Source organism: Prionailurus viverrinus, chromosome E1, assembly GCF_022837055.1.
Source record: "Prionailurus viverrinus isolate Anna chromosome E1, UM_Priviv_1.0, whole genome shotgun sequence".
Lineage (NCBI taxonomy): Eukaryota > Metazoa > Chordata > Mammalia > Carnivora > Felidae > Prionailurus > Prionailurus viverrinus.
This window is the reverse complement of record NC_062574.1, coordinates 39,721,970-39,744,014: the sequence shown is the minus strand read 5'-3', so window position 1 is coordinate 39,744,014 and position 22,045 is coordinate 39,721,970. Positions and strand designations below refer to the sequence as shown.

Here is a 22,045-nt window from a genome sequence, read left to right as displayed (position 1 = left end):
CCAGCATGAAATGCTGACATCTTGGCCTCCTAGTCCAGTGCTGTCTCGTCTCTCCTCTCCTCTCCTCTCCTCTCCTCTCCTCTCCTCTCCTCTCCTCTCCTCTCCAGCTCCTCTGAGAGCTGGTGGGAGCCGGTCCCACTGGGCTCTGCTGAATAAAGATTTCTGTTGTTTCCATGGGGTTAGCGTGAGGTCAGGATCGCTTGCCCCACCACCCATGTGTCACCTCCCAGACCTAAGAAAAGATTGAGGGACACTCCTCACCCACTGCTTCACACTGCGGATAAATAAGATCTATGTATCTTGGTTCCATCTGTTTCTCTCAAATTCCCTGAGGAAGACTGCAAGCGGGACGGGCTACGAGGGATGTCCCTGAGGGGCCCAGAAGCTGGCCCAGGCTGTTGGTTTTCACACCATATTTCGTGGAACCCTAGGTCCACAGGGGTGCTTTGGGGGCTGTTGGGAGTGGTGCAAGTGGGTAAGGAAGGGTACTCTGGGTCCCCTATTTAAGCAGACCAAGCCATCTCCTACCTGGTGTGTACCTCCAGGCATAATCGGACACCTGCTGTGTGCAGAACCCCAGATCAGGTGGCAGGTGAGTGCCAGGAAAATGGAGGTGACAGCTCTTGTCCTCTGAGACTTTGGAGAGGCATGGACAGACACCCCAAAGGCAGGAGAAAGGGTCACAAATATGAATCAATGCAGCCAGTCTGGTCCTTGGGCTACACTATCTTGGGTCACATTCATATGCTCTATTTCCCCCAATCAGACTATCATTTTCCAGGGGACAAGAAACACCTCTCACCCTGCAAACATTTCTTCAGCACTTACCATATATGTCAGACATGAGAAAGGCTTACAGTCTCACGGAAGAGAGACCAGCAATTCCAGGAAGAGGTCATTAATTTTCCTTGGGTAGTGGGGCCCAGGGAAGGTGTTAGTAAGGAGGTGAAATTTAAACTGCACCTTGCAAGAATAGCAACTTTGGGTATACCTCGTTGACTCTTCCTGAGGGGTCCAGGACAGCCATCAAGGATGCCAACGACACGAACTTCGGGGAGGGATGAATAAAAGGCACGCGGGACATCCAGGTGCTGGTCTCTGAGGACCTCCTGGAGGGAAGAGTTTGGAACCGGGTTTTGAAGGAGAAAGAGCCTGGATTGGCTCCGAGGAGAAGGGAGTGTGTCCAGTTTGGGATCGTGCCAGCAGCAAAGGCAATTAAGTGAAGCCAGCAGGGCTTGAGGCAGAAGCTGGCAATAAAGGGAGGTGAGGGAAAGCCAGTTAAGCTCGTGTACAGGGAAAGGCAAAAAGAAATAAAGGTATTCAAGGGGAAGCTAGAAGAAAGAGGGAAATGGCTGGGGGCTGGGTGTTTGAATCCGATCCAACTGGGGTGTTCCTGGACTCAAGGTAATAGACCATCAGAAATGTAATCATGTTGGGGATCCCTCTCTTCAATCACGACCTCATCACCCCTCTGCAAAACAGGGATCCTGCGTTCTTCCCAAATGACCTCTGACTGACACCTCTCTCTCCCCTCAACCCCAAAGTCTGGGTCCCCTGGAGGAGCTGGTGGGGGTAGGAGACACCCGGGTGGGGGAGGGAAGTGGCCGGAGGTGGGGGGGGGGGGTGCTGGCTTGGCCTGCAGTGTCTCTCAGCTGTGACCCACATCTGGGGCTTCTGGACATCTGACTTGGACACTCCCACTGCCAAATTGCGCCTACACAATCCATCACCAGGTAAAGGCACAGCTATGTACACCGGGGAAAGGGGGGCCATCACCCGCACAGTCACACTCCACAAATGCAAGAGTCCCCAGGGCCATCTAGGGGAAGGCTGGGTGTCCTGGGTTGAGTAAGCGAGGTGGCTGGCAACGCGGTTTCCCTTCCGTCCTCCCGAGGAACCCGTGCCTCGGCTTCCTTCGCTCTAATAATGTGAATGAACCCTGGGAGAGGAGGCGAGAGCGCGTGCGAGCGCGGAGAGGGGAGAGGAGTGGGGGAAGAGAAAATCCGGGCCGGGGGGTGGGGAGGGGGCGGAGAGGGGCAGAGAGGGGAGGCAAACCCGGGCGGGGGGCCGAGGCGCGAGGGGCGGCGCCGAGAGGAGCGGGGCGCGGGCCCGGAGCGCGGCGGCGGCGGGCGGCGGGCGGAGGCGCGGAGGGCGCGGGGCGGAGGCGCGGGCCGAGCCGGGAGGGCGGGCCGAGAGGGAGGAGCCCCCGGCCTCCGCCGCCAGCCCGCCCGGCGGCCCGCGCAGCCCTCACTCGCCGCCGCGCCTCGGAGTTTGAGCCCCGGCGGGGGCCCGAGCGCAGGCACGCCCGGGGCGCGGGGTCGGAGCGCGCAGCGCGGCGCCGCCCCCCGGCCCTCGGCCCCCCCACCCCAGCCCGGGCGCCCCCGGAGCGGCGCGCGGAGGGAGGAGGGCGGGCGGGCGCGGCGGGCCGGGCCGGCGGGCGGCGGACTATGAGGCGCCCACCATGGTGCGATGCGACCGCGGGCTGCAGATGCTGCTGACCACGGCCGGAGCCTTCGCCGCCTTCTCGCTCATGGCCATCGCCATCGGCACCGACTACTGGCTCTACTCCAGCGCGCACATCTGCAACGGCACCAACCTGACCATGGACGACGGGCCCGCGCCCCGCCGCGCCCGCGGCGACCTCACCCACTCGGGGCTGTGGCGGGTGTGCTGCATCGAAGGTACGTCCGGCCCGGGCACCCACCCACCCCCCAACACACAGACACACACACACACACACACACACACACACGCACACACACACACGCACGCACGCACACCCTGCCCGGGGTGCCGGCCGGGAAGGGGGTGGGCGCGGCACTGGCTCCGCGCGACACACAAAGGAGCCGGAGCGAACGGGCGGGTCCCCTCGCGGCCAGCTGTGCACCAGCTCGGGGTCCCTTCAACCGACCCCACAAACTCTCCACGCACACGCACACCCCCTCGCACGCAGGCACAATGAAACACGCCGAAACTCACACGCGCGCGCGTGCGGCCCGAGACCGGAGCGATCCCGAGGGGCCGCGCCGGAGCCCCCGGGGGAGGTGGAGGATGGCGTGGGGGCGGGAGGAGGCTGGGGTTGGGGGGAGCCGACCGGAGAGGAGGGGAGGAGGAGGGGGAGGGGTTGCTTGGCAACCGGTGTCTGTGCGATTGCTATGGGAACTGGCCATCCTGGGGCGGGGCCGGCCGGGGGCGGGGAGCGCCGGGGCCGCTCCACGCTAGCTCCAGGCCCGGGCCGAGAGGTAGGGGTGGAGGCTGGGCTCCGAGCGGCTCGGTGCGAACCGGGTCGCCGGATCTTGACGCCGCCGAGACCCTGCTCCTCCGCCTACTCTTCTACGGGGCCCCGACCCGCTCCTCCCTGCTCGGTGGGGAGGGGAGGGGTGCGTCACCGAGGCCCCCCGCCCCCCCCCCCCCCGACTAGGGGAGCAAGCTCTCGGCCCTGGTCCCTCGGCAGGGAGGCTGCGGGAGACCTCGGCCGGACACTGGAGGGTGCAGGGGCTACCCGAGGACCGAGAACTGCCTGGGAGGGGCGTGGCCACCCCGTCGGGGCAAGAGGGGCGGGGCGCTGCGCCCCTAGATGCGCGAGGAGGCCGAGGAGAAGGTGTTCTAAGGTGGGAATGCCTCTGGGGGCCGGGATTAGGTGTCCCGGGACTGTGGGGACCGCTCCCTCCGCGGGAGGGGGCCCGGACGCCTCCAATGGCGAAATGCGCCCGACTTCTGCGCCTCCCACCCGCCCCGCTGCGGGACTGGAACTAACAGGTGGCTGTGGAGGGGCGGTCTGGTCCCAGCCAGGTTGTGGACGGGTCTGCCGCTCGGGCTTGGCTTTCAGATCGGAGAAGGAGTGGGGGAAGTTGGCGGAGCGTTCCTTTCAGATATCCTTGGACAGAGTTTCCTCGTTCTTTCTCTGTAACCTTTTCCCGTGCGTTAACTCCGCCCCTCGGTTATTCGGGGAGTTCTCCCACACACCTAGGCTGCCTTACTGCAGCTACAGCCCCTGCAGATAGTTCAACGAGGTTGGATCTTGGTGGAGGTTGGTAGGGAGGTTGGTAGAGATGGCCCTTTTCCTGGCCGCGTTTGGAGTCAGCTAAAAACAGGCTTTGTAAAGCTGGGTCGGCTCGGCGAGGTTGAACTTGCTCCCTTTCCTTCCCCCTAGGCTGCACGCACAGGAATCCTGCCCACCTCCGCCCCCCACATCCTCTCCCAAGCGAGGCTGCCTTGCCCTTTGCAATTGGAGTTTAATGCCAGGGCTAAGTGGTATCTTGGAGGAGCGGGCATGTGCAATCAATAGTTTGCCAAACACAGGCACACAAAGGATCAGTGGGCCCACGATCACACCTTCCTCTTTTCTTTTGAAAAACATCATTTTGGGTGTGCAGTTGTTCAGATCACGAACACCTACTCTTCTCATCTGGAGAATGTACCCACGTCACTACCTGCCACGGCACCTGAATTAGACACAGAACAGGGGCTGCAGAGCCCCCACGTTCTACCCCACAGGCTCTGCGTGGCTCAGTGAGCCATGTCACTGTCACCACCCGGATGCACACGTGGACCCCAGGCCTTCCAGGCTCCCGGCGGAGACTGGAACTAACTCACTCCTCCTCGGTGGCAAGCCCGGCCTCTGCAGAGTGGCTGGGATGCCTCCTTTATTAATTCCTCATCCTCATTAGGATTGATGCTTCACTTAGCATCTTGCCAGCTGCCTGGAGCGTTTGCACTCGGTGTTCATCAAGAGAGCCCCAAGCTGATCTGGGCAGCTGGCTCCGCTGGCAGAGGGAGGGTGGGGAATTGCCATCTGGGGGACTTCACCGTAAGAACTGAGCTGCCTCTGTCCGCCCCCCTCCCCCAGCTCAGGGGTTCTGAGGGCCAAACCAGGCCACATCCAAAGGCTAGAACAACCCAGGGCTAGGAGAGCAGGTTCAGGATTCCTTGTTGTGGCTGGCTTTATCGTGACAGTCCCTCGACCTGGGTGGAAGCCGCCAGCTTATCTCCTAAAAGCACAGTCACCTGACGTCTGCGATGCCTCCACCTGCCAGCCGGCCGGGGTCCAGGCAGCCCAGTAAGCCCAAGCCACTCCCCGGGGGCCTGGTCACCCCAGTGTTGGCTTTGTGTGTCAAATGCATGATTTCCACCTGTTCTCTAGCAAAGTACCCCAAAGCTGTACGTGGGGAAAACAATGCAAAGATCAAACCTCTGAGCTGAAACTGGAAATGCTGCAGCAGGCAGCCCGCAAAGCCCTGGTTGTGACCGTGGGACTCCGAAGCTCTTGCTGGCAACTCACAAACAGCGGATTCAGTTTCCCGGTCGTTTCCCATAAATGATGTTGCTGGGCCAGGAGAGCCCAGGCCTCTGTGTGTTTAAGGCATCCGTGCAGTCTGACAGCCTCAGCAGGGCCGACATCGCCCCAGCCTCTCTCTGCTCCCCCAGAGCCGGGCCTCACCCCTCCGCCCGTCTATCGGACAAGTCAGAATACTCGACCGTGCTGAGCCTGTGCATGTTACCACATGGCACGTTCACAACAGCCCTGAGAGGGTGCTGTCTTCACCCCCATCTGCAGCCGAGGGTACAGAGGCTCAGAGAGGGCAAGGCACTTACCCAGAGATACCCAGGTAGGAGGCTGCTGGGCTAGATTTGAGCCTTTGTCTCACAACAAAGCTCTTCCCACCATGTCATCCTGCCCTTTCCCAAACAGCTTCTGGGTTGCCATTAAAAATAGAACCAAGTACTTGACTACCCAGTGGAGCCTAGCTCTGAGGTTGGGCTGCCAGCAGCATGAAGGCATTCAGAAGAGAAAATGTACAAGTGATGCCCAAATTGTATAACATACTCTCCCTTCCCTTCCTTTCCTTTCCTTTACTTTCCCTTCCCTTCCCTTCCCTTCCCTTCCCTTCCCTTCCCTTCCCTTCCCTTCCCTTCCTTTCCCTTCCCTCTTCTCCTCTCCCCTCCCCTTTCCTCCCCTCTTCCCCTCTCCTCTCCCCTTCCCTCCGTTTCTCTCCTCTTCTCTCTTGTTTATTTCTGTCTCTGTCTCTGTCTCTTTCTCTTCTTCCACCACATTCTGGACTAGCCCATCCTCGTCACAATCAGCCTCCTGCTCCCACCCTTCCCAAGACCCCACCTCATTCTTCCTCTGTGTCTTTGGCCACACTCAGCCCCAGGCTGGTGGACATAGGAAAGGAGTAATAAGTCTTTGCGGACTTTTCTGTCAAAAGTATCACCAGGCAGCATTTGTTCAAGCTCTAATGCGTGTTGCAATCAGGCAAGGTATAGAGTGGAAAGCAAGAGTCATGGGGCACGTACTGTGTGCTGGGAACGAAAACCTCATGGAAACACGGGAGGGGAGGTGACTGGGCCCAGAGGGCAGCAGCGAATGTCAGCATGCCCAAGCCTCCGTGCCCCCTGTTAGCTCTGGGGTGTTCGCTGGGGCCGCTGGAGGCCAGGGTCCATGAGGGACCCAGACACCGCACTGCCATCAGGACTCTGGTCCTGGCAAAATTCAGCCTCAGCCCCGCCCCTCCCCTCCCCTCCCAAGCTCCCCAGAGATGAAGCTGCCCCCCCCACCCCAGACACCCACAGCTCTGTCAGAGCCTGAAGGTGGCAGCCTTGACACCAGGCTGACCCCCGTGCCTGCTTTGTGCCAGCTCTGTCCTGGGCACTGGCTGGGGAGAAGGTGCAGAGAGATTCTCCACCTTCTCCACCCTGAGGGCGAGAGTCCTATGTCCCAGTCATGTCCACCTCCCTCACCTGGGCAGCATCTCTCACACCAGTGTACCCAGACTGAATTCATAACATGGCACACAGAGAAAAAGAAACCATGAGTACTGCGCCCTGGGGCCAGGGGAGAGATGGGACAGCCGGGGAGAGATGGGACAGCCGTAGGGGACTCCCCGGGGGGGCTCCTGCCTGCCGAGGCCCCGCCCAGTCCCCGCCCACTTGCCCAGCGGCCTGGGGGCGGGGCTTCCTCCTCCAGGGCCCTTGGAACCCTTTCAAGGCAGGTGCTGGCCTTAAACTCCCAACATAGGACCCTTCAGAGAGCTTTTGATTCAAATAACACCCTTTCCACACCCACTGCGCTCCAGGCACCAGTTTGGGAACTTTTCCTGTGTTTGCTTTCATTTTCTCTTGCGATAACCCACAGGCAGCCTGTCCAGTGAGGCCCAGGCAAGTGAGAGCAGCCAGAACAGGCCTTCCCCAGCTAGTCCCCTCTCCCCAGGGCTCCCCTTTGCCCTCCGGTGTTGATAATAACAGCCATCCCTTAGGGCTGACCTTTGGGCAGGACTACATTCGTTCCTGCAATGGTCAACGCTTCGAGGTGAATATTATCTGCCTTTCATAGATGGAGGTTATGAGGCTTAAGATGATCACAGCTCTTGAGGATCACAGAATGTCTTCTGTCTGGATCACCGTGGAGGCCGGACTGATGAGCCTGGCTTTCCACCAACCAGAGGATGTCCTTTGTTTGAACCACCCAGATTTGGGAAGGGGCAAGTAAGGGGCTGTCTTAGCTCAGGCTGCCAGAGCAAAATGCGATGAACCCAGTGACTTGAGCAACATTTATTTCTTACAGTTCTGGAGGCTAGACGCCCAAGATCAAGGTGCCGGCCGGTTTGGTCCCCGGTGAGCGCCGGCTTCCAGGATTGCAGGTGGTCCCCTAGTTACTCTGCCCTCAGGTCAGAGTGCTAGCTCTTGGGTCTCTCCTAATAAGGGTGCTAAATCCCATCATGAGGATCCCACCCTCAAGACCTCAGCTAAACCTAGTCACTCACCGCCAGAGCCCCACCTCCAAATCCCACAGGGGCAGGGGCGGGGGGCGGGGGGGTGGGGGGTTAGAGCCTCAACATATGAACGTGGAGGGGAACATGAGCATTCCTGTCCCTGCTCCCTAACAGGTGCTCACTCTCTAGTCATACAGGCAGGAGTCCTGGCAGGTCCTTCTGCTGTCTACCTTCCCTTAATGCTCTGCTTTGTTCTTCACTGCTTCCTCTCTTCTTGTAAGAGAAAACCATATCCTTTTAACTAGATCCAGCCGACCTAGCGAGACGACTTTGGGGATCTTGGTGGTCTGATTCAATGGCCTCACCACAGAGCCAGCTTCGGAGAACCCCCGTGTGAGGGGCTTCAGCAAGGCTCAGTCGAAAACCAGCAACGCTTTAAAATAAGTCTCCTGGGGCGCCTGGGTGGCTCCATTCATTGATGCATTCATTCATTCATCCATTCATTTATTCCTTTGTTCCACACATGCTCACTGAACACCCGCTCCGTGTCAGATGTGTGAGGCTCTTGACCACAGCCGCAGACGGCATAGACTCGGTCTCTGCGCTCCTGGAGCCAGCATTCCCATGAAGCTGACACTTTCGGGTACTAGGGAGGGTTAGGACGGAAACAGAGTGAGGGTGTGCTGGGAGAGGCTGGGGAGGGGTGCGGTCAGTCAAGGGGACAGGAAAGAGCTGTTGGAGGACTGCAGGAAGACCTTCCAGGGAGAGGAAAAGGCAAGCTGAGGCCCTGAGGCAGGAGACGCTGGGCAAGGCTCCATCACCTTGTGAGGGTATGGGGGTGTGGGGGCTCAGGAGAGGCTTCGAGATCAGGACTAGGATCAGTGCTCTGGGGAGTTTCGGGGAGGACAGTAAAGTGATCTGATTTATGATTTTAGAAGATCCTCCGGCTGCACATGGAGAGTGGAGATTCTGGAAGGCAGGGGAGGCCACCAGGAGACCAGTCTGGTCATGGTTGCGGAGAACCAGACTGGCGGCCTGGGGCCAAGTGGCGGCGGCAGAGATGGGGACAAGTGGAGAGAATGATGGGGAGGAGGAGGTGAGGAATCCAGGATGCCGCCTGGATCTGGGGCCACGGCAGCTGCGGGACAGTGGTGCTGCGTCCGGAGGAAAGAGGAGGGTCGGGAAGGGAAACCGAGCACGTACCCCTCGGGGTTCCACATCTGGCACTGGCCAGCAGCATGCCCACCTCCAAAAGGCATGCTGGAAAGTACCGAGGAGAGTAACTCGGGAGGACCACCATGAGTCATCACAGCCCCGAGGGTTCGGGCTCGGGTTCATCATCAGCTACCCCTCACCACGGGGGCGGGGTTTCTCAACCTCAGTACCCCGACATTTTGGGCTGGATCGTTCTCTGTTGTGGTGGCCGTCCTGCGTGGTGTGGGATGTTTAACAACCTCTCTGGCTTCTGCCTACTAGAAGCCCCGCCCCACCCCACCCCCCCTCCGCTCGCCACCAAGCTGTGACAACCACAAATACTTCCAGACGCTGCCGGATGTCCCCTGGGCATGTGTGGGGAGGGGGGGGGAAGCAAAATCAACCCCCTGCAGAGAACCACTGCTCTAAGGAAGCGTCATTTCGGAGGGGAGAAGGGAGAGACCCAGTTCCTGGCAGCCGGTAGGAGTTCCACCTGTTTCTCTTTTCTTCGAGAAAACAAATGTGGAGGGAGCCTAACCCTCCTGGCAGGGTGAGCTGGCCTCTGCCTCCGTGATGCCCACTTCCCTTCTCTTCCTAAGATAACTAGCTGCAGGTGACCCACCTTACCTTGCCTGTGACACCCCAGCATGTGTCCACACTGGGAATGGGACTGCTCAGGTGCCCCGATCCTCACACGCTGGAAGCAAAGACGCAAAGGAAGCTCGAGGCGGGAGAGGCAAAGTGACTCACCCAAGGTCACACGGCGGCTGGCTCGTTCGTTCGTAACAGCCCCCGGAGCAGGAGAGGGTGTGGGGGCGGCCCGGTTAGGGCTTCGTTGGCACAGCTCACCGGCTCCGTCACAGTTAACCCACAAACACACACTCCAATAAAGACGCGTGTGCACGGGCCAGATCCCCGGGAACAGCTTCACCAAGAGAACAGACTGGCCCTAACCCCAGGGCCAGGCCCAGGCCCCCCGCGATTCTTGTGTTTCACCCCCGTGGCGCTCCGGGAGGCGCTGCGAGAGAACATCTCTCCTGAGCGGCAAGTCAGGACATGATGCCAGATGAGAGACGTTCTTTTCCTCACGCATCAATTTCTCCGTATGAAAAACGTTTCAAAGCTGTGAAAATGACATCACGTGATTCTCCCCTGGTTAGTTCTTCTTCCTCCAACCAAAACACAGAGAAAGGAAGAAAGGGACAGGATTAAAAAAAAAAAAAAGAAAAGAAAAAGCAAAGTAGGTGAGGCACTAGGGCGGAAGTAGAGACAAGAGCAGGAAAATAAGGTGATGGTTGAGTCCGATTGAGCACACAGAGTGCCTGCTGCAAAGGCCGGCCCGTGTTGCTGGACATGGGCCACATGCTTGTCTCTGAACTTCCTGGGGCCGGGACAGAGAGGAGAGTGTGACCAACTGTAAGGTGCCAGTGTGCACATAATAAACGAAATCACTGCTGAAGGGGAGCCAGATCGTCTCTGTTACAGAGGCCTGGGACAAATGAATTCCATGTATCCTTCTGTTGCATCCTAATAGACTCTGTTGAAAAGGCAGCGTGGGGTAGAGGCAGGAGGCCAGGTTTTGGGGAGAGAAGACTTGAGTTCAAATCCCAGCTTTCCCAGGTAGCTGTGCAGCTTTGGGCAGGTTACTTAACCTCTCTGAGTCGCTCATGTGTCTGGAAAATAGGATAATGAGACAGCAGATGTGAAAGTGGCCAGTGCACACGTACGGAGTAGGCGCTCCCCGAACACGATGCTCGTCAGGACAGCCCTGGGGAGACTCGGGGCCTGCCCCTGGCCTCTGTATTCCACCAGGTTCCCGAGTGTAGGCCAGGAGCCAGATGAATGTAGTGCCAACCTCCAGTAGGGGGCTGTGGGGAGGCCTGCAGGTCATCCTTCACCTGGCAGCTGTATCTCTCGCTGGATGCTAGCCATCCCTGCCCCTTTGCATTTCGAGGGCACTCCACAGTGTCAGGACAGGGCTGGGGTCCAGACGACCCTCTGAGGGAAGCTCCAGGGATTCTGCAAAGTAGACAGCACCTCCCCTGCATGACCCCAACTCACAGACGGCAGACTGTGACTCCATACTTGGCGTCAAGTGGCCTTGGCATCAGGCCTCCTCCTGCCCTCCTGCTTCCCTGGGGCCGGGATGGGCCCTGGGAGCCGCCCTGCTGGGGTCCTTGGTCAAAAGAATCCTCTGATAGCTTCTGCTACCCTAAACATCAGGATCTCTCTGTCACCCCACTACTCTCCCCCACCCCCGACTTCTGTCCATCCTTCAAGCCAGCCTCTCCCAAGAAGCAAGCCCCAGTTCCCTCCTCGGGCTCTTTGAGCACGTATGCCCCCAGCCGCAGAGTTTGTGCACCGGCTCGTAAAGCTTCGGATTTTATAACTTGTTTTTCAATGTTTGTTTATTTCTGAGAGAGAGAGGGTGCAAGCTGGGGAGGAGCAGAGAGAGAGAGAGAGAGAGAGAGAGAGAGAGAGAGGCAGAGGATCCTAAGCAGTCTCTGCACGGTCAGTGCAGAGCCTGATGCAGGGCTCGAACCCACGAACTGTGAGATCATGACCTGAGCCGAAGTCAAACACCCACCAACTGAGCCAGCCAGGCGGCCCAGGCTTTGGATTTTAACTGCAGCCGCCCTCCCCCCTGCCCCACCTCGAAGGATTGCCGACCTGAAGGGAGGCCTGTCACACAACATCCACCCTCCTGTGCCTCTCACCACGCAGAGCCTACAGAGGTAGAGGTACTCCAGAGTGCTCTCCAGGTGTCCCTCCTCCTCCCAGGCCACTGTCCCGTCTCTGAGAGTGTGGAGTGGGCGTGGGGAATCTCTTGACTCAAGCCCAGCTCAGAGCCTGGGAGAAAACCGATTAACTACAGCTGCTCGGCCTCCCTGGCTCACCTGCCATCGTTCTTGCTCTCTGTCACCTCCTCGCCCCCCGGGGAGAGACGCAGGGCTGGACGCTCATCCCAGCTCACCCTTCAGGACCCCATTAGGCCACACGGAAGTGGCAGCATGGGACGGCCAGCCCGAAGTCACACGGACCCGGGTTTGAGCCCAGCCTCTGCCACTTGTCAGACAACCTCTAAACTAGAGTTCCTTCATGGTAAGACAGGGGCGTGGGCATATTAGCCCCTGGGATCGTTGCAAAGATCGCATGGGAAATCTTTCCAAGGGTTATGTGCAGAATTACCTTCAAGGTGCCTGGCATCTTGTAGATATTCAAGGCGGGATGGCCTTCTCCCTATCCCCATGCGTCCCGGACTTTGGAGATGTTCCCAGAAGAAAAAAGTTTGCAGCCGATTTGAGCGAGGCCCCGGGTCCGCTCAGCGGCCCCCAGGGTCTGGGAGTAGGAGACGCTGGGCCTCCCTGGGGTTGTTTGGGCCAGTGGAGAGCACGGCGTGGTGCCATCATCTCGCAGAGGCAGAACCGCTCCGAGGGGCTGCTGTGAACCATGAAATCGCAACCGGGGGGATCTCAATTAGGAGTCGACATAGGGTCTGCCGTCAAGGTGGTCCCCGTGGCGAGGATGGCAGCCTCCCAGGCCGAGCGTCCCCCCTTCCCACCTCCTGGCAGGCAATGGGGCCACGGCCGTGAACTCCAGGGTGGCGGGATCCGGGCTGTGATGCAGGAGGACAGGCTGCTGGGCTGTGGGAACACTGGAATGAGAGTCAGGAGACCCGTGGCCTGATCCCAGCTCTGTCACTGATCATCTGAGCCGTCTTCTGCTTGTCCCTTAACCTCCTAGAGCCTCACATCTGCTTGTCTGGCAAACGGGCAAATGGTACCTATCCTTCCCTCCATCTTTTCTGCCTCCCCTTCCCTCCCTTCTTTCTCCTCCTTCCCTCTTGCCTGCCTCATCCCTCTGTCTGTTCCCCTCCCTCCCAGGGTCATGTGAAGAAGAGACTTGGGAAGGTGCTGTTAACACACAGTGACGGTTCCCACAGAGGCACTGCAGAGGGGACAGGACTTCAGGCAGCCTTTCGTGGAAACATTATTGGCTTGGCCTCTTTTCACCCTGGCAACCTTGGCCAGGAGCCACATGCAGGTGGCTGCTCACGTGTCAGATGTGCTGCTGGTGGCCAGTGTGGTCTCTCCACGACTCCTCTCCCACCCTCTCGGTGCTTAGCCTGCTTTGGATTCTGGGTCTCCCTCTCTCTCTCTCTGCCCCGCCCCCGCTCACGTTCTGTCTCCGTCTCAAAAATAAAATCAACATTAAAAAAATTAAAATCTGGGGGCCCCTGAGTGGCGCAGTCGGTTAAGCGTCCAACTTCAGCCAGGTCACGATCTCGCGGTCCGTGAGTTCGAGCCCCGCGTCAGGCTCTGGGCTGATGGCTCAGAGTCTGGAGCCTGTTTCCGATTCTGTGTCTCCCTCTCTCTCTGCCCCTCCCGCGTTCATGCTCTCTCTCTGTCCCAAAAATAAATAAATGTTGAAAAAAAATTAAAAAAAAAATTAAAATCTGTAATCAGGGGCACCTGGGTGGCGCAGTCGGTTAAGCGTCCGGCTTCAGCCAGGTCACGATCTTGCGGTCCGTGAGTTCGAGCCCCGCGTCAGGCTCTGGGCTGATGGCTCAGAGCCTGGAGCCTGTTTCCGATTCTGTGTCTCCCTCTCTCTCTGCCCCTCCCGCGTTCATGCTCTGTCTCTCTCTGTCCCAAAAATAAATAAATGTTGAAAAAAAAAATTAAAAAAAAAAATTAAAATCTGTAATCAGATGACATCCTTCCCCAGCTTGCCACCTTTCAACAGGCCCGCAACCCACTTGTGGTCAAGTCATGCTTATTCCCCGATGTCCGAACCCTGCAGATATGGCCCCACTGGCCTCTCTGACAGCCCCCATCGGGAGCTTCACTGTCCAGAAGAAAACAGTGATGGAAGGTGATATCTGGACCAAGTCCACGTGATGGTTAATAGGACGGGGGCTGGCGAAGGTGGTCAAAGAGACGTGCATCCGAATCCTGCTCTACCCTGCATTCCCTGCGGCTTTGGGCAAATTCCCTAGCTTCTCGGAGCCTCAGTTTCCTCATCTGTAAAATGCGATACAATGATAGACACCCGCCCCAGGCAGTGGAGCCATTCCCCAAGACACAGAACCAAAGTGGAGGAGCCTAGGGGGACTGGAGACAGGAGAGCTGGACACGGAAGGACTGAGTGCACAGGGTGGGGGACCACCCCACTCTGCAGGGATGAGGCGGGGCGGGCCCGGAGACACAGATGTGGAAATCATCTGCTGGGTGGATGAAAACAGTGCCCCCTTGTGATGGGATGTCAGGCTGTCAATGTTGAACCTCGGTGCCTTCGGTTCCCCCACGGGACCCATGGCGCTGTGGCATTTGTATTTTCTGAACCCAAACTCGGTAAAAAGCAGGCAACAGGTTTTCTGTTGTTGTCGAGGCTGTAAGACGTAACACAGGAGGTGTTACGGAGATCCTGAAATTTCGGCACTCCTTGATTGTTTGAGGAGTTGGTGGGGCAGGGGGGAGATCCAGACCGTTTAAAATCAAGACTGTCCTAGAAAAATCCAGACCCCAGTAACAGGTCGTGTGCAAAGGATGTGAAATGACTGTTGTCACCAGGGTTGTATTCGAGGGCTGGGGACTTGGGGACTCGGAGCTCGTCTGTGTGTTCAGAGCTCTGCTGACACCCTCCTTGAATTCTTGATCACTCTTGAACAAGAGGGTCCGCATTTTTCGTTTTGCACCGGACCCCATACATGACACAGCCTCTCCCGAGTGTCCTTCTGCCCTGAGAAGAGGCTTTGATGAGAAAAACAGGACAGGGAAGCCGGTGCTGGAGGGCCCTGGGGTTGCACTGAAATTGGCAGCTGGGGTGGGGAGCGGAGGTGGGTGTTGGAACCAGACCTCACCTGTTTCTTGTCTTTTTTTCTTCCAAGGGCCACCCCCAATGCTACTCAAAGCCAGGGGCTGCCTTAGAGGGCAGTATTCCTTAAAACTCCGTCACTGTTAAGCATTTATGGGGCATATGCTGAGTGCCTGGCTTCGTGCTCGCACTGTGGGTACAGAAAGCCCTTGGGGAATTTACCCTCTGGTTCCGGGGAACCCCACAGGAGGCAAGAGGGTGGCATCATACAGGGCAGGGTGTGGGGAGCATCAGACCACACCTGGATGTGGGGTCCTCCTCCTGGGGACTCTAACCAGACCTGCCTCATGGGGTCATCAGGAGGATCCAGAGAGGAAAATACACGCGGGGTTCCACACACATCTGCTTCACAATGGACTTGAAATACCCAGCAGCTGTTATAAACGGCCTCTTGGAGAGGAAGGAGGGCATGGGGGCGGGGCAGAGGGTTCAAATCCCGGGGTGAGTGGGGTTTGAAGCCAGGCTCCGCCTCCTGCTAGCTGTGGGGCCACCAGCCGGTCATTTCACAGTGTCTGTGAGCCTCAGTTGCTTTCTCTGCAGAATGGGGTGTTAGCAACACCTTCGGTGCAGATTTGCACACAGGAGCCGGGATGAGCCAGGAATAAAGTGTGCAATGCCTGGTAGTGATTGGCATTTACTAGCCCGGAGAATGCCCTGCACATGGGGGCCACGGGAAGGGGCCCCCCCACCCCCACCAGCACCCGTGAGGATGGGTCTCAGAGGAAGAGAGTCTTTGCCGAGCCCCCACCCCAAAGCACAAGCAAGGAGAAGAACACGGATCCCTGAGGATTCCTCGGGGACATCTCAGGACACCCAGGCTCCCTTCCAGGGGCCAGACAGTCCGGCCAAGGCCGTGTCACCAGCTCATCTTTGCCACGCGATGGGGGGAGGCCGCCCCGCGCTCGCTTCCGGCCCTCGCTCTGAAAAGCCCCGATAACAAGCGCACATTGACGGCCGGGTTCCCCTGGGCGAGCGTGCTGTTCCCGGCTCGCATCTGAGCCCTCGCCCGAGACATTTTCTCGCTTCAGCAATTTGGCATGTCATACAAAGGGGCTCTGATTTTTCTGATGTCCAACTCCTCTTGCATGAAAAATAGCTTTTGTTGTCTTTCTGCCCACGGATTCCTGCGTGTGAGGCAAGGCCAGATGCCTGGTGGGCGAAGAGTCCCGTTTGCTTAACCGCGTGCAGGGTCTCTGTCCTTCCACCTTGGCGGCCCCTTGTGACCCGTGGCCCTGAGGTTCGGTCCCTCCGGGAGGTGTGCGTCCTGGCCCCTGGTCTGTCTTCCGCCTTCACATGGATCAGTTCCTCTTCCTACTTGGTGGCTGTGTCCCGGGGGTCCCTGTTTGGGTTGCAGCCACTCCCACTGTCCCCATAATCACCACACCCACCCGGCCAACCTGTGGGTCCCCTTCTCTGAGCATCCCACCCGTCCCAAGCTTTTTGTTCTTCCTAGCCCCCAACCTTCCCTCCCTCCTTCTCCCTCCTCCCACCTCTCTCCCTCCCTCTCTCCCTTCCTTGCTTTCTGCCTTGTATTTCTATTTCTTCCCCTTTCCCTTTGCAGTGTGCCATTTTTCCCCCCACATTTATTTATTTTTGAGAGAGAGAAAGAACACGAGTGGGGCAGGGGCAAAGAGAGAGGGAGACACAGAATCCGAAACAAGCTCCAGGCTCTGAGCTGTCAGCACAGAGCCCGATGCGGGGCTCCAGCCCCCAACCCACAAACTCATGACCTGAGCTGAAGTCAGAGGCTTAACGGACTGAGCCACCCAGGTGCCCCAAGAGTGTGCCATATTTAAAGCACACAAACTCTCTCCTACTTTCTGTTCAAGGCAGACTTTTGAAAGTTCTTGAGGCATTTAGTAGATAAAAATGTATTCTCTTAAGTCTGTGATTTTGGGGAGGTTTATTAAACATGGGGAGAATTCTATTAAGTAGCAAATTGAGTGAGTCAAAAACCCATAGATGTGGAACCTGGAAAGGTCATCTGGTACAGTAGATGTGAGTAGGGCTCGGTTTATTCTAGGAGGCCAGAAAAAAGATATTGGAAGGAAATTCACCAGTATGTTAACGTAGTGGTCGTGGGAACTAGGCGTGATTTCTTTTGCCTCCTTCTATCTTTTTCAAATTTTCTGTTATGTTGCAGGGGGTGGCGGGGAACATAGAAACCTGATATTTAAATTTAAAAAGCACCGGGTCCAGTCTCCAGCCCTCAGACAGATGAATGGGTACGTGGGTTCATTCGGCATTGATGCTATTTGTTCTCTTTATTCTTCAGCTCATCCAGACACACACTCCCCGCCATCATGCCCAGTCACCTTTTGTCAGTGTTTTATCACAGGCCACCCCTGACTACTAACCAAATTGATTCCTGGACGAAAGCCTCTGTGAGCTGCCCATAGTTGAGATTTTGTTTCCCACCAGCACAATTTACACACTCGCTTTCCATCCCTAGAAAGCCATCTCATACCATAAAAGTACCCGAACTGACCCCAAAAGTGAGCGAAAAGAAAATAAAACCCAGATAGATGCTTTGACAAACTTTTATCACCTATGTAAAATTAAATACTTCATATAAAAAGCTGTGTCATGCAATGTTCCTTTGGGAGAATTTTTCTGCCTGAGTCAGGCTGGCTAAGGTTTTAAAAATCTGAATCCAGGGGCACCTGGGTGGCTCAGTCGGTTAGGCGGCCAACTTCGGCTCAGGTCATGATCTCGCGCGGTCCGTGAGTTCGAGCCCCGCGTCGGGCTCTGTGCTGACAGCTCGGAGCCTGGAGCCTGTTTCAGATTCTGTGTCTCCCTCTCTCTGACCCTCCCCTGTTCATACTCTGTCTCTCTCTGTCTCAAAAATAAATAAAATGTTAAAAAAAAAATTAAAAAAAATAAAATAAAATAAAAATCTGAATCGAGTGACATTTGAACAGAATTTTCTCTTCTCTTTTCTTTTCTTTTCTTTTCTTTTCTTTTCTTTCCTTTGCTTTCTTTTCTTTTCTTTTCTCCCCTCCCCTCCTCTGTCCTCCCCTCCCTCCTCTCCCCTTCTCTTCCCTTTTCCAAAAAATCCCCCCATGGCAAGTTTAGACATGCTTCATTGCACCAAGAAGTCCTCAAAATGCTTTAAAATAAAGGGTTCTTCTGTCTCCAATATTTTCCACTGCCAATTCCGTTCGTGTAAATTCTTTAGAAAAAGTCTTTGCGCGGCAAATACTGGAGGAAAGGCGATTCCCACTGTGACCTGTACACTACCACCTTGCTCTTTGGGGCAGTGAGTCAGTTGGCCCTTCAAATGCCAGGCGATGCCTGTCAGTGCCCAGGGGTCCCTGCGGCCAGATGCTCATCAGTGATGTCTTTAGCCGTTGGCAGCGGGCTTAGCTAAGATCGCGGTGCAAGATGATGCCCAGAGGCAAACATGAGGTCCCAAGCCCAGCGGCCCAAGGCTGAGATGCCCAGTCTTAGACGGAACGATTATTCCTTGATCCTCATCAAAATCGCTGCGCCTCTGATAGTGATGTTTGTTCCTTCTCACGCAGTCTTTCCTGGAGCTGAAAACAAAGCCCTCGTCTTCCGCCCTTAAAAGTCCTTTATGCTCTTGGAAGTGGTGTTTATGTCCACCCTCAGTCCTCCCATCTCTGAAGGATCGGGAAGGAAATTCACCTGGTTTTGTTTGTTTGTTTGTTTGTTTGTTTGTTTTCTTTGTGGTTAAACCTGGTTGTTTTCTCTAGACCGTTTCTGGCTGTCAGTCAACAAGCCTTCATGGCATGGCTCCTGGTGCAGAGCGCTCTGGGAGGGGCTGGGGTCCAGAGACCCTCGGGAGACCCTCCCCACTTATCACAGGTTGCTGTGCTGCCCATGAAGTGTCAGGCCAGCATTTCCCTGCCCTGGGTGCCCTTGGGGCCCTCTCCTCTCACCTGCTTACCCACCCCACACTCTCTCTCCTACTTCTCTGCGTAGGATCCAAATTACGATTTTTTTTTTTTTTAAATAAGAGTGAACATCTAGTGAACACTTACTGTGTACCAGGCACTAAATGTATCCTTTTCAGAACTTTCCATATGTCATCTCATCTTATCATCATAACAGCTGTGGTTTAACACTATTTAAGTAGTTATTTAATGAGCCGTTGGTTAATCAGGTATATTACAGAGGAAAAGAGAGAGCACGTGTGCACAAACACTTACATGGTGCTTACTATGTGCCAGGAATTGTCCCAAGCTCTTTAGAAATTTAAAAAAAAAAATTTTTTTTTAAGTTTATTTTAGAGAGAGAGAGAGGGAGAGGGTGGGGGTGGGGGAGGGGCAGAGAGAGAGAGAGACACAGAATTTGAAGCAGGCTCCAGGCTCTGAGCTGTCAGCCCAGAGCTTGACGCAGGATTCAGACTCACAAACCATGAGATCATGACCTGAGCTGAGTTCGGACGCCTAACTGACTGAGTCACCCAGGTGCCCCTAGAAAGTTTTTTTTAAGTTTACTTATTTATTTTGAATGAGAGAGAAAGAGAAAGAGGGAGAATGAGTGGGGGAGGGGGGAGAGAGAGACAGAGAATCCCAAGCACAATCCCAGTCTGGGCAGTGTCAGCACAGAGCCCAACATGGAGCTCAGCCCCACGAACCACGGGGCTTGATCATGACCTGTGCCAAGATCAAGAGTCGGAGGCTTAACCGACCGAGCCACCCAGGCGCCCCCAAGGCACTTTCTATACGTTGTCTTAGTTACTCCTCACTGTGATGTAGGTACTGTCACTGCTTCTACTGTATTGATGGGGAAACTGAGGTGTGGAGAAATTGAGTAAGCTGCCGCAGGCCCCAGAGCCAACAGATGGTGAAAACAGAATTCAAAGTCGGGCGGTCTAGCTTCACATCCCATCCCCTTCATCGCGGAGCTGTGACAGCAGTAGCTGCGACTTCTGAGAACCTGTAATGTGTGGGCACTTTGTGGAGTCCGTCTCCTTACAGCACGCGTGCGTGTAACACTTCCCTGGCGGGGGTGGAGAGACTAAGGCAGGCTCACCGGCCTGGACGCAGGCCAACATGTGCGCCCAGCTCTCTGCCTCCCCAAACTCGCTTCCAGCTCCTTCCACGGCCCCGTGTGAAAAACTGTCCCATGCCTGCCGCATGTCGGGGCAGAGAGCAGCCTTCGTCTTCCTGAGAGGAGGCGTCGGGTGGCTCTGTGTCCTGTAAATATCCCAAACTGTCCATAAGGAGCCTGGGGGCCTAGGGGCCAAAACCCAGGCTGCTGTGCCGCTGGTGGGGAGGAGGGCTGGATGTCGAGAGAGAGCAGGACCTGTCCCCCAGCTGCAGCTCGGTGGTTCCCAGATGCTGGCTGTGAGCCGGGCTGGCACGGCAGCCTTCTCGGAAGAGGTGGGCACAGCATCGTGACCAGAACGGTGCACGATGCCGGGCTCTGAGTCTGACTCATGCAGCCTGGAGAGGAAAGATTCTGCTGTCAGACCGAAGGCGGCTCTCAAGATCGGGTGCTCTCAGCAGAGAAGCTGAAAATCATTCTGCTCAAGACAGCTCCTCTAAGGAGACATTAACCATGCGCTTCAAACCCCCACAGCCCGCGTTTCGCAGGGGATAGCACCTGTCAGCCGACTTTCACACCCAGATTCCGATTGTTGGCATTCACGTGGCAACTGCTGGCTCACAAAAAGCGGAGAGAAAACCAGTGTTGATCAGACCGGAGGCTTCCATTCATATCAAGTTCAGATGCAGGCGAAACTAATCCAGGGCAATGGAAGTCAGCGACGTGCCTCCTCATGGTGGAGAATTGACTGGGGCAGGAGGGAGCAAGAGGGAGCCCCAGGCATGTGTGTGACCACGTTCTGTATCTTGATCTGGATGGAAGTCACACGAATGTAGACACAGGTTCATCGAGCTGCGCTCAGGATCGGTCTCTGTGTATTATCCTCAATTAAAAAAACAGGGGCGCCTGGGTGGCTCCGTTGGTTAAGCAACCGACTTTGGCTCAGGCCGTGATCTCATGGTTCATGAGTTCGAGCCCCACATTGGGCTCTGTGCTGTCAGCACTAAGCCTGCTTCAGATCTTCTGTCCCCCCATCTCTCTGCTCCTCCCCCCACCATAAGAAAATAAATAAATAAATAAGCTTTAAAAAAAAAAACAAATACAGGGGTGACAAAGATCCCTCAGGTGGCCTGTCACCAGCCCTTACCTGCCACCATTGATCCCCACCTGCTGGCCTGTGTTTTCTTCAGGTCTAGTCAATCCAACAGACAAATACTCACTAGGAATCTGTGCGCCTAGCCCCTGCTACGTTCTGGAGACTCAGTGATTCATTCATTTGTTCTTTCATTCAGCAATTATGTTTGCACCCAGCCTTTCGGGAACACTGCTTGGGCCCCGCTAGACGAAAAAGATTTCCCCTATCAGGGGCTTGCGTGATTCGGAGGTGACGAGGCCTCCCACTTGTGCATGCCTCCTGATCTAGAGTCTGTCTCTCATGGAACTCTCTCAACCCTGCAGAGACATGGGCTCTGTCAGCCTCAGAAGGCAGAGCAGGGGAGGCGGAGTTTGACTTGAACTTGCATCGTGCACCGTTTGGTACACGGTGCTGTACCCACCTCCTCTGAGAAGAGTCTGCGCCCACCCCAGGGTGCCCGACTCACCCCCACACAGGCCTCATCTTTACGGAGATGTTTCCCTGAGCCCAGCACACCTGCTGAGCAAGGGCTGGTCCCAAGGGTGGCAGAAGCTTGATATGTTTTGGGTGAGGAGGGTGTGGCCCAGGGGCCAAGAGTGACTTTGCTTCTCTGAAACCGTTCTCTCTCTCGGCCAGGCAACTGGGATTCTGAGAGATCACTTGTTGCCCTGCCTGGAGGACCAGTGCTTCTGGCCCTCATCCTGCCCCATGTGCCCCCAGTGCCCCACCAGTAGTATTTCCGAGTCTCTATTCAAATCCATCAACTACTTACTGAGAATTTATTTTTTTCCTCGCCACCCCCCAATACTTACTGACAATTTAAAAACCAGACCCCAGACTGAGTGCTGGGCACTCAAAGTTTATTCATTCACTCAGCCACGTTTACTGAGTGCCTAGTACTCACCAAGCAGTGTTCTAGATGGTGGGCAAAGTTTCCTTCACAGCAGTGAGCAAAACAGCAATTCGCATGATTATATTGTCTCGGGGGACAATAAGCAAGAAAACTCAGGAGAGTGGTGGGGGAGGGCCCCACTGGCAGGAGGAAGTTGAGTAGGCCTGCAAGAGGTGAGGAGGTGAGCTCTGCAGAGGTCTCGGGGACAGTCGTTTAGGGCAG

At 56.3% G+C, this 22,045-nt stretch overlaps 1 protein-coding gene across 1 annotated transcript in view; it reads left to right on the top strand.

Annotated features, from left to right (window-relative positions):
• The first annotated feature begins 2,461 nt into the window (after positions 1-2,461).
• Positions 2,462-22,045, top strand: part of CACNG4 (calcium voltage-gated channel auxiliary subunit gamma 4) — a 57,827-nt gene continuing 38,243 nt past the window's right edge. The window contains exon 1 of the mRNA XM_047831615.1: positions 2,462-2,681. Within this exon, the coding sequence (XP_047687571.1) occupies positions 2,462-2,681 (220 nt within the window). The remainder of the gene's footprint in view (positions 2,682-22,045) is intronic.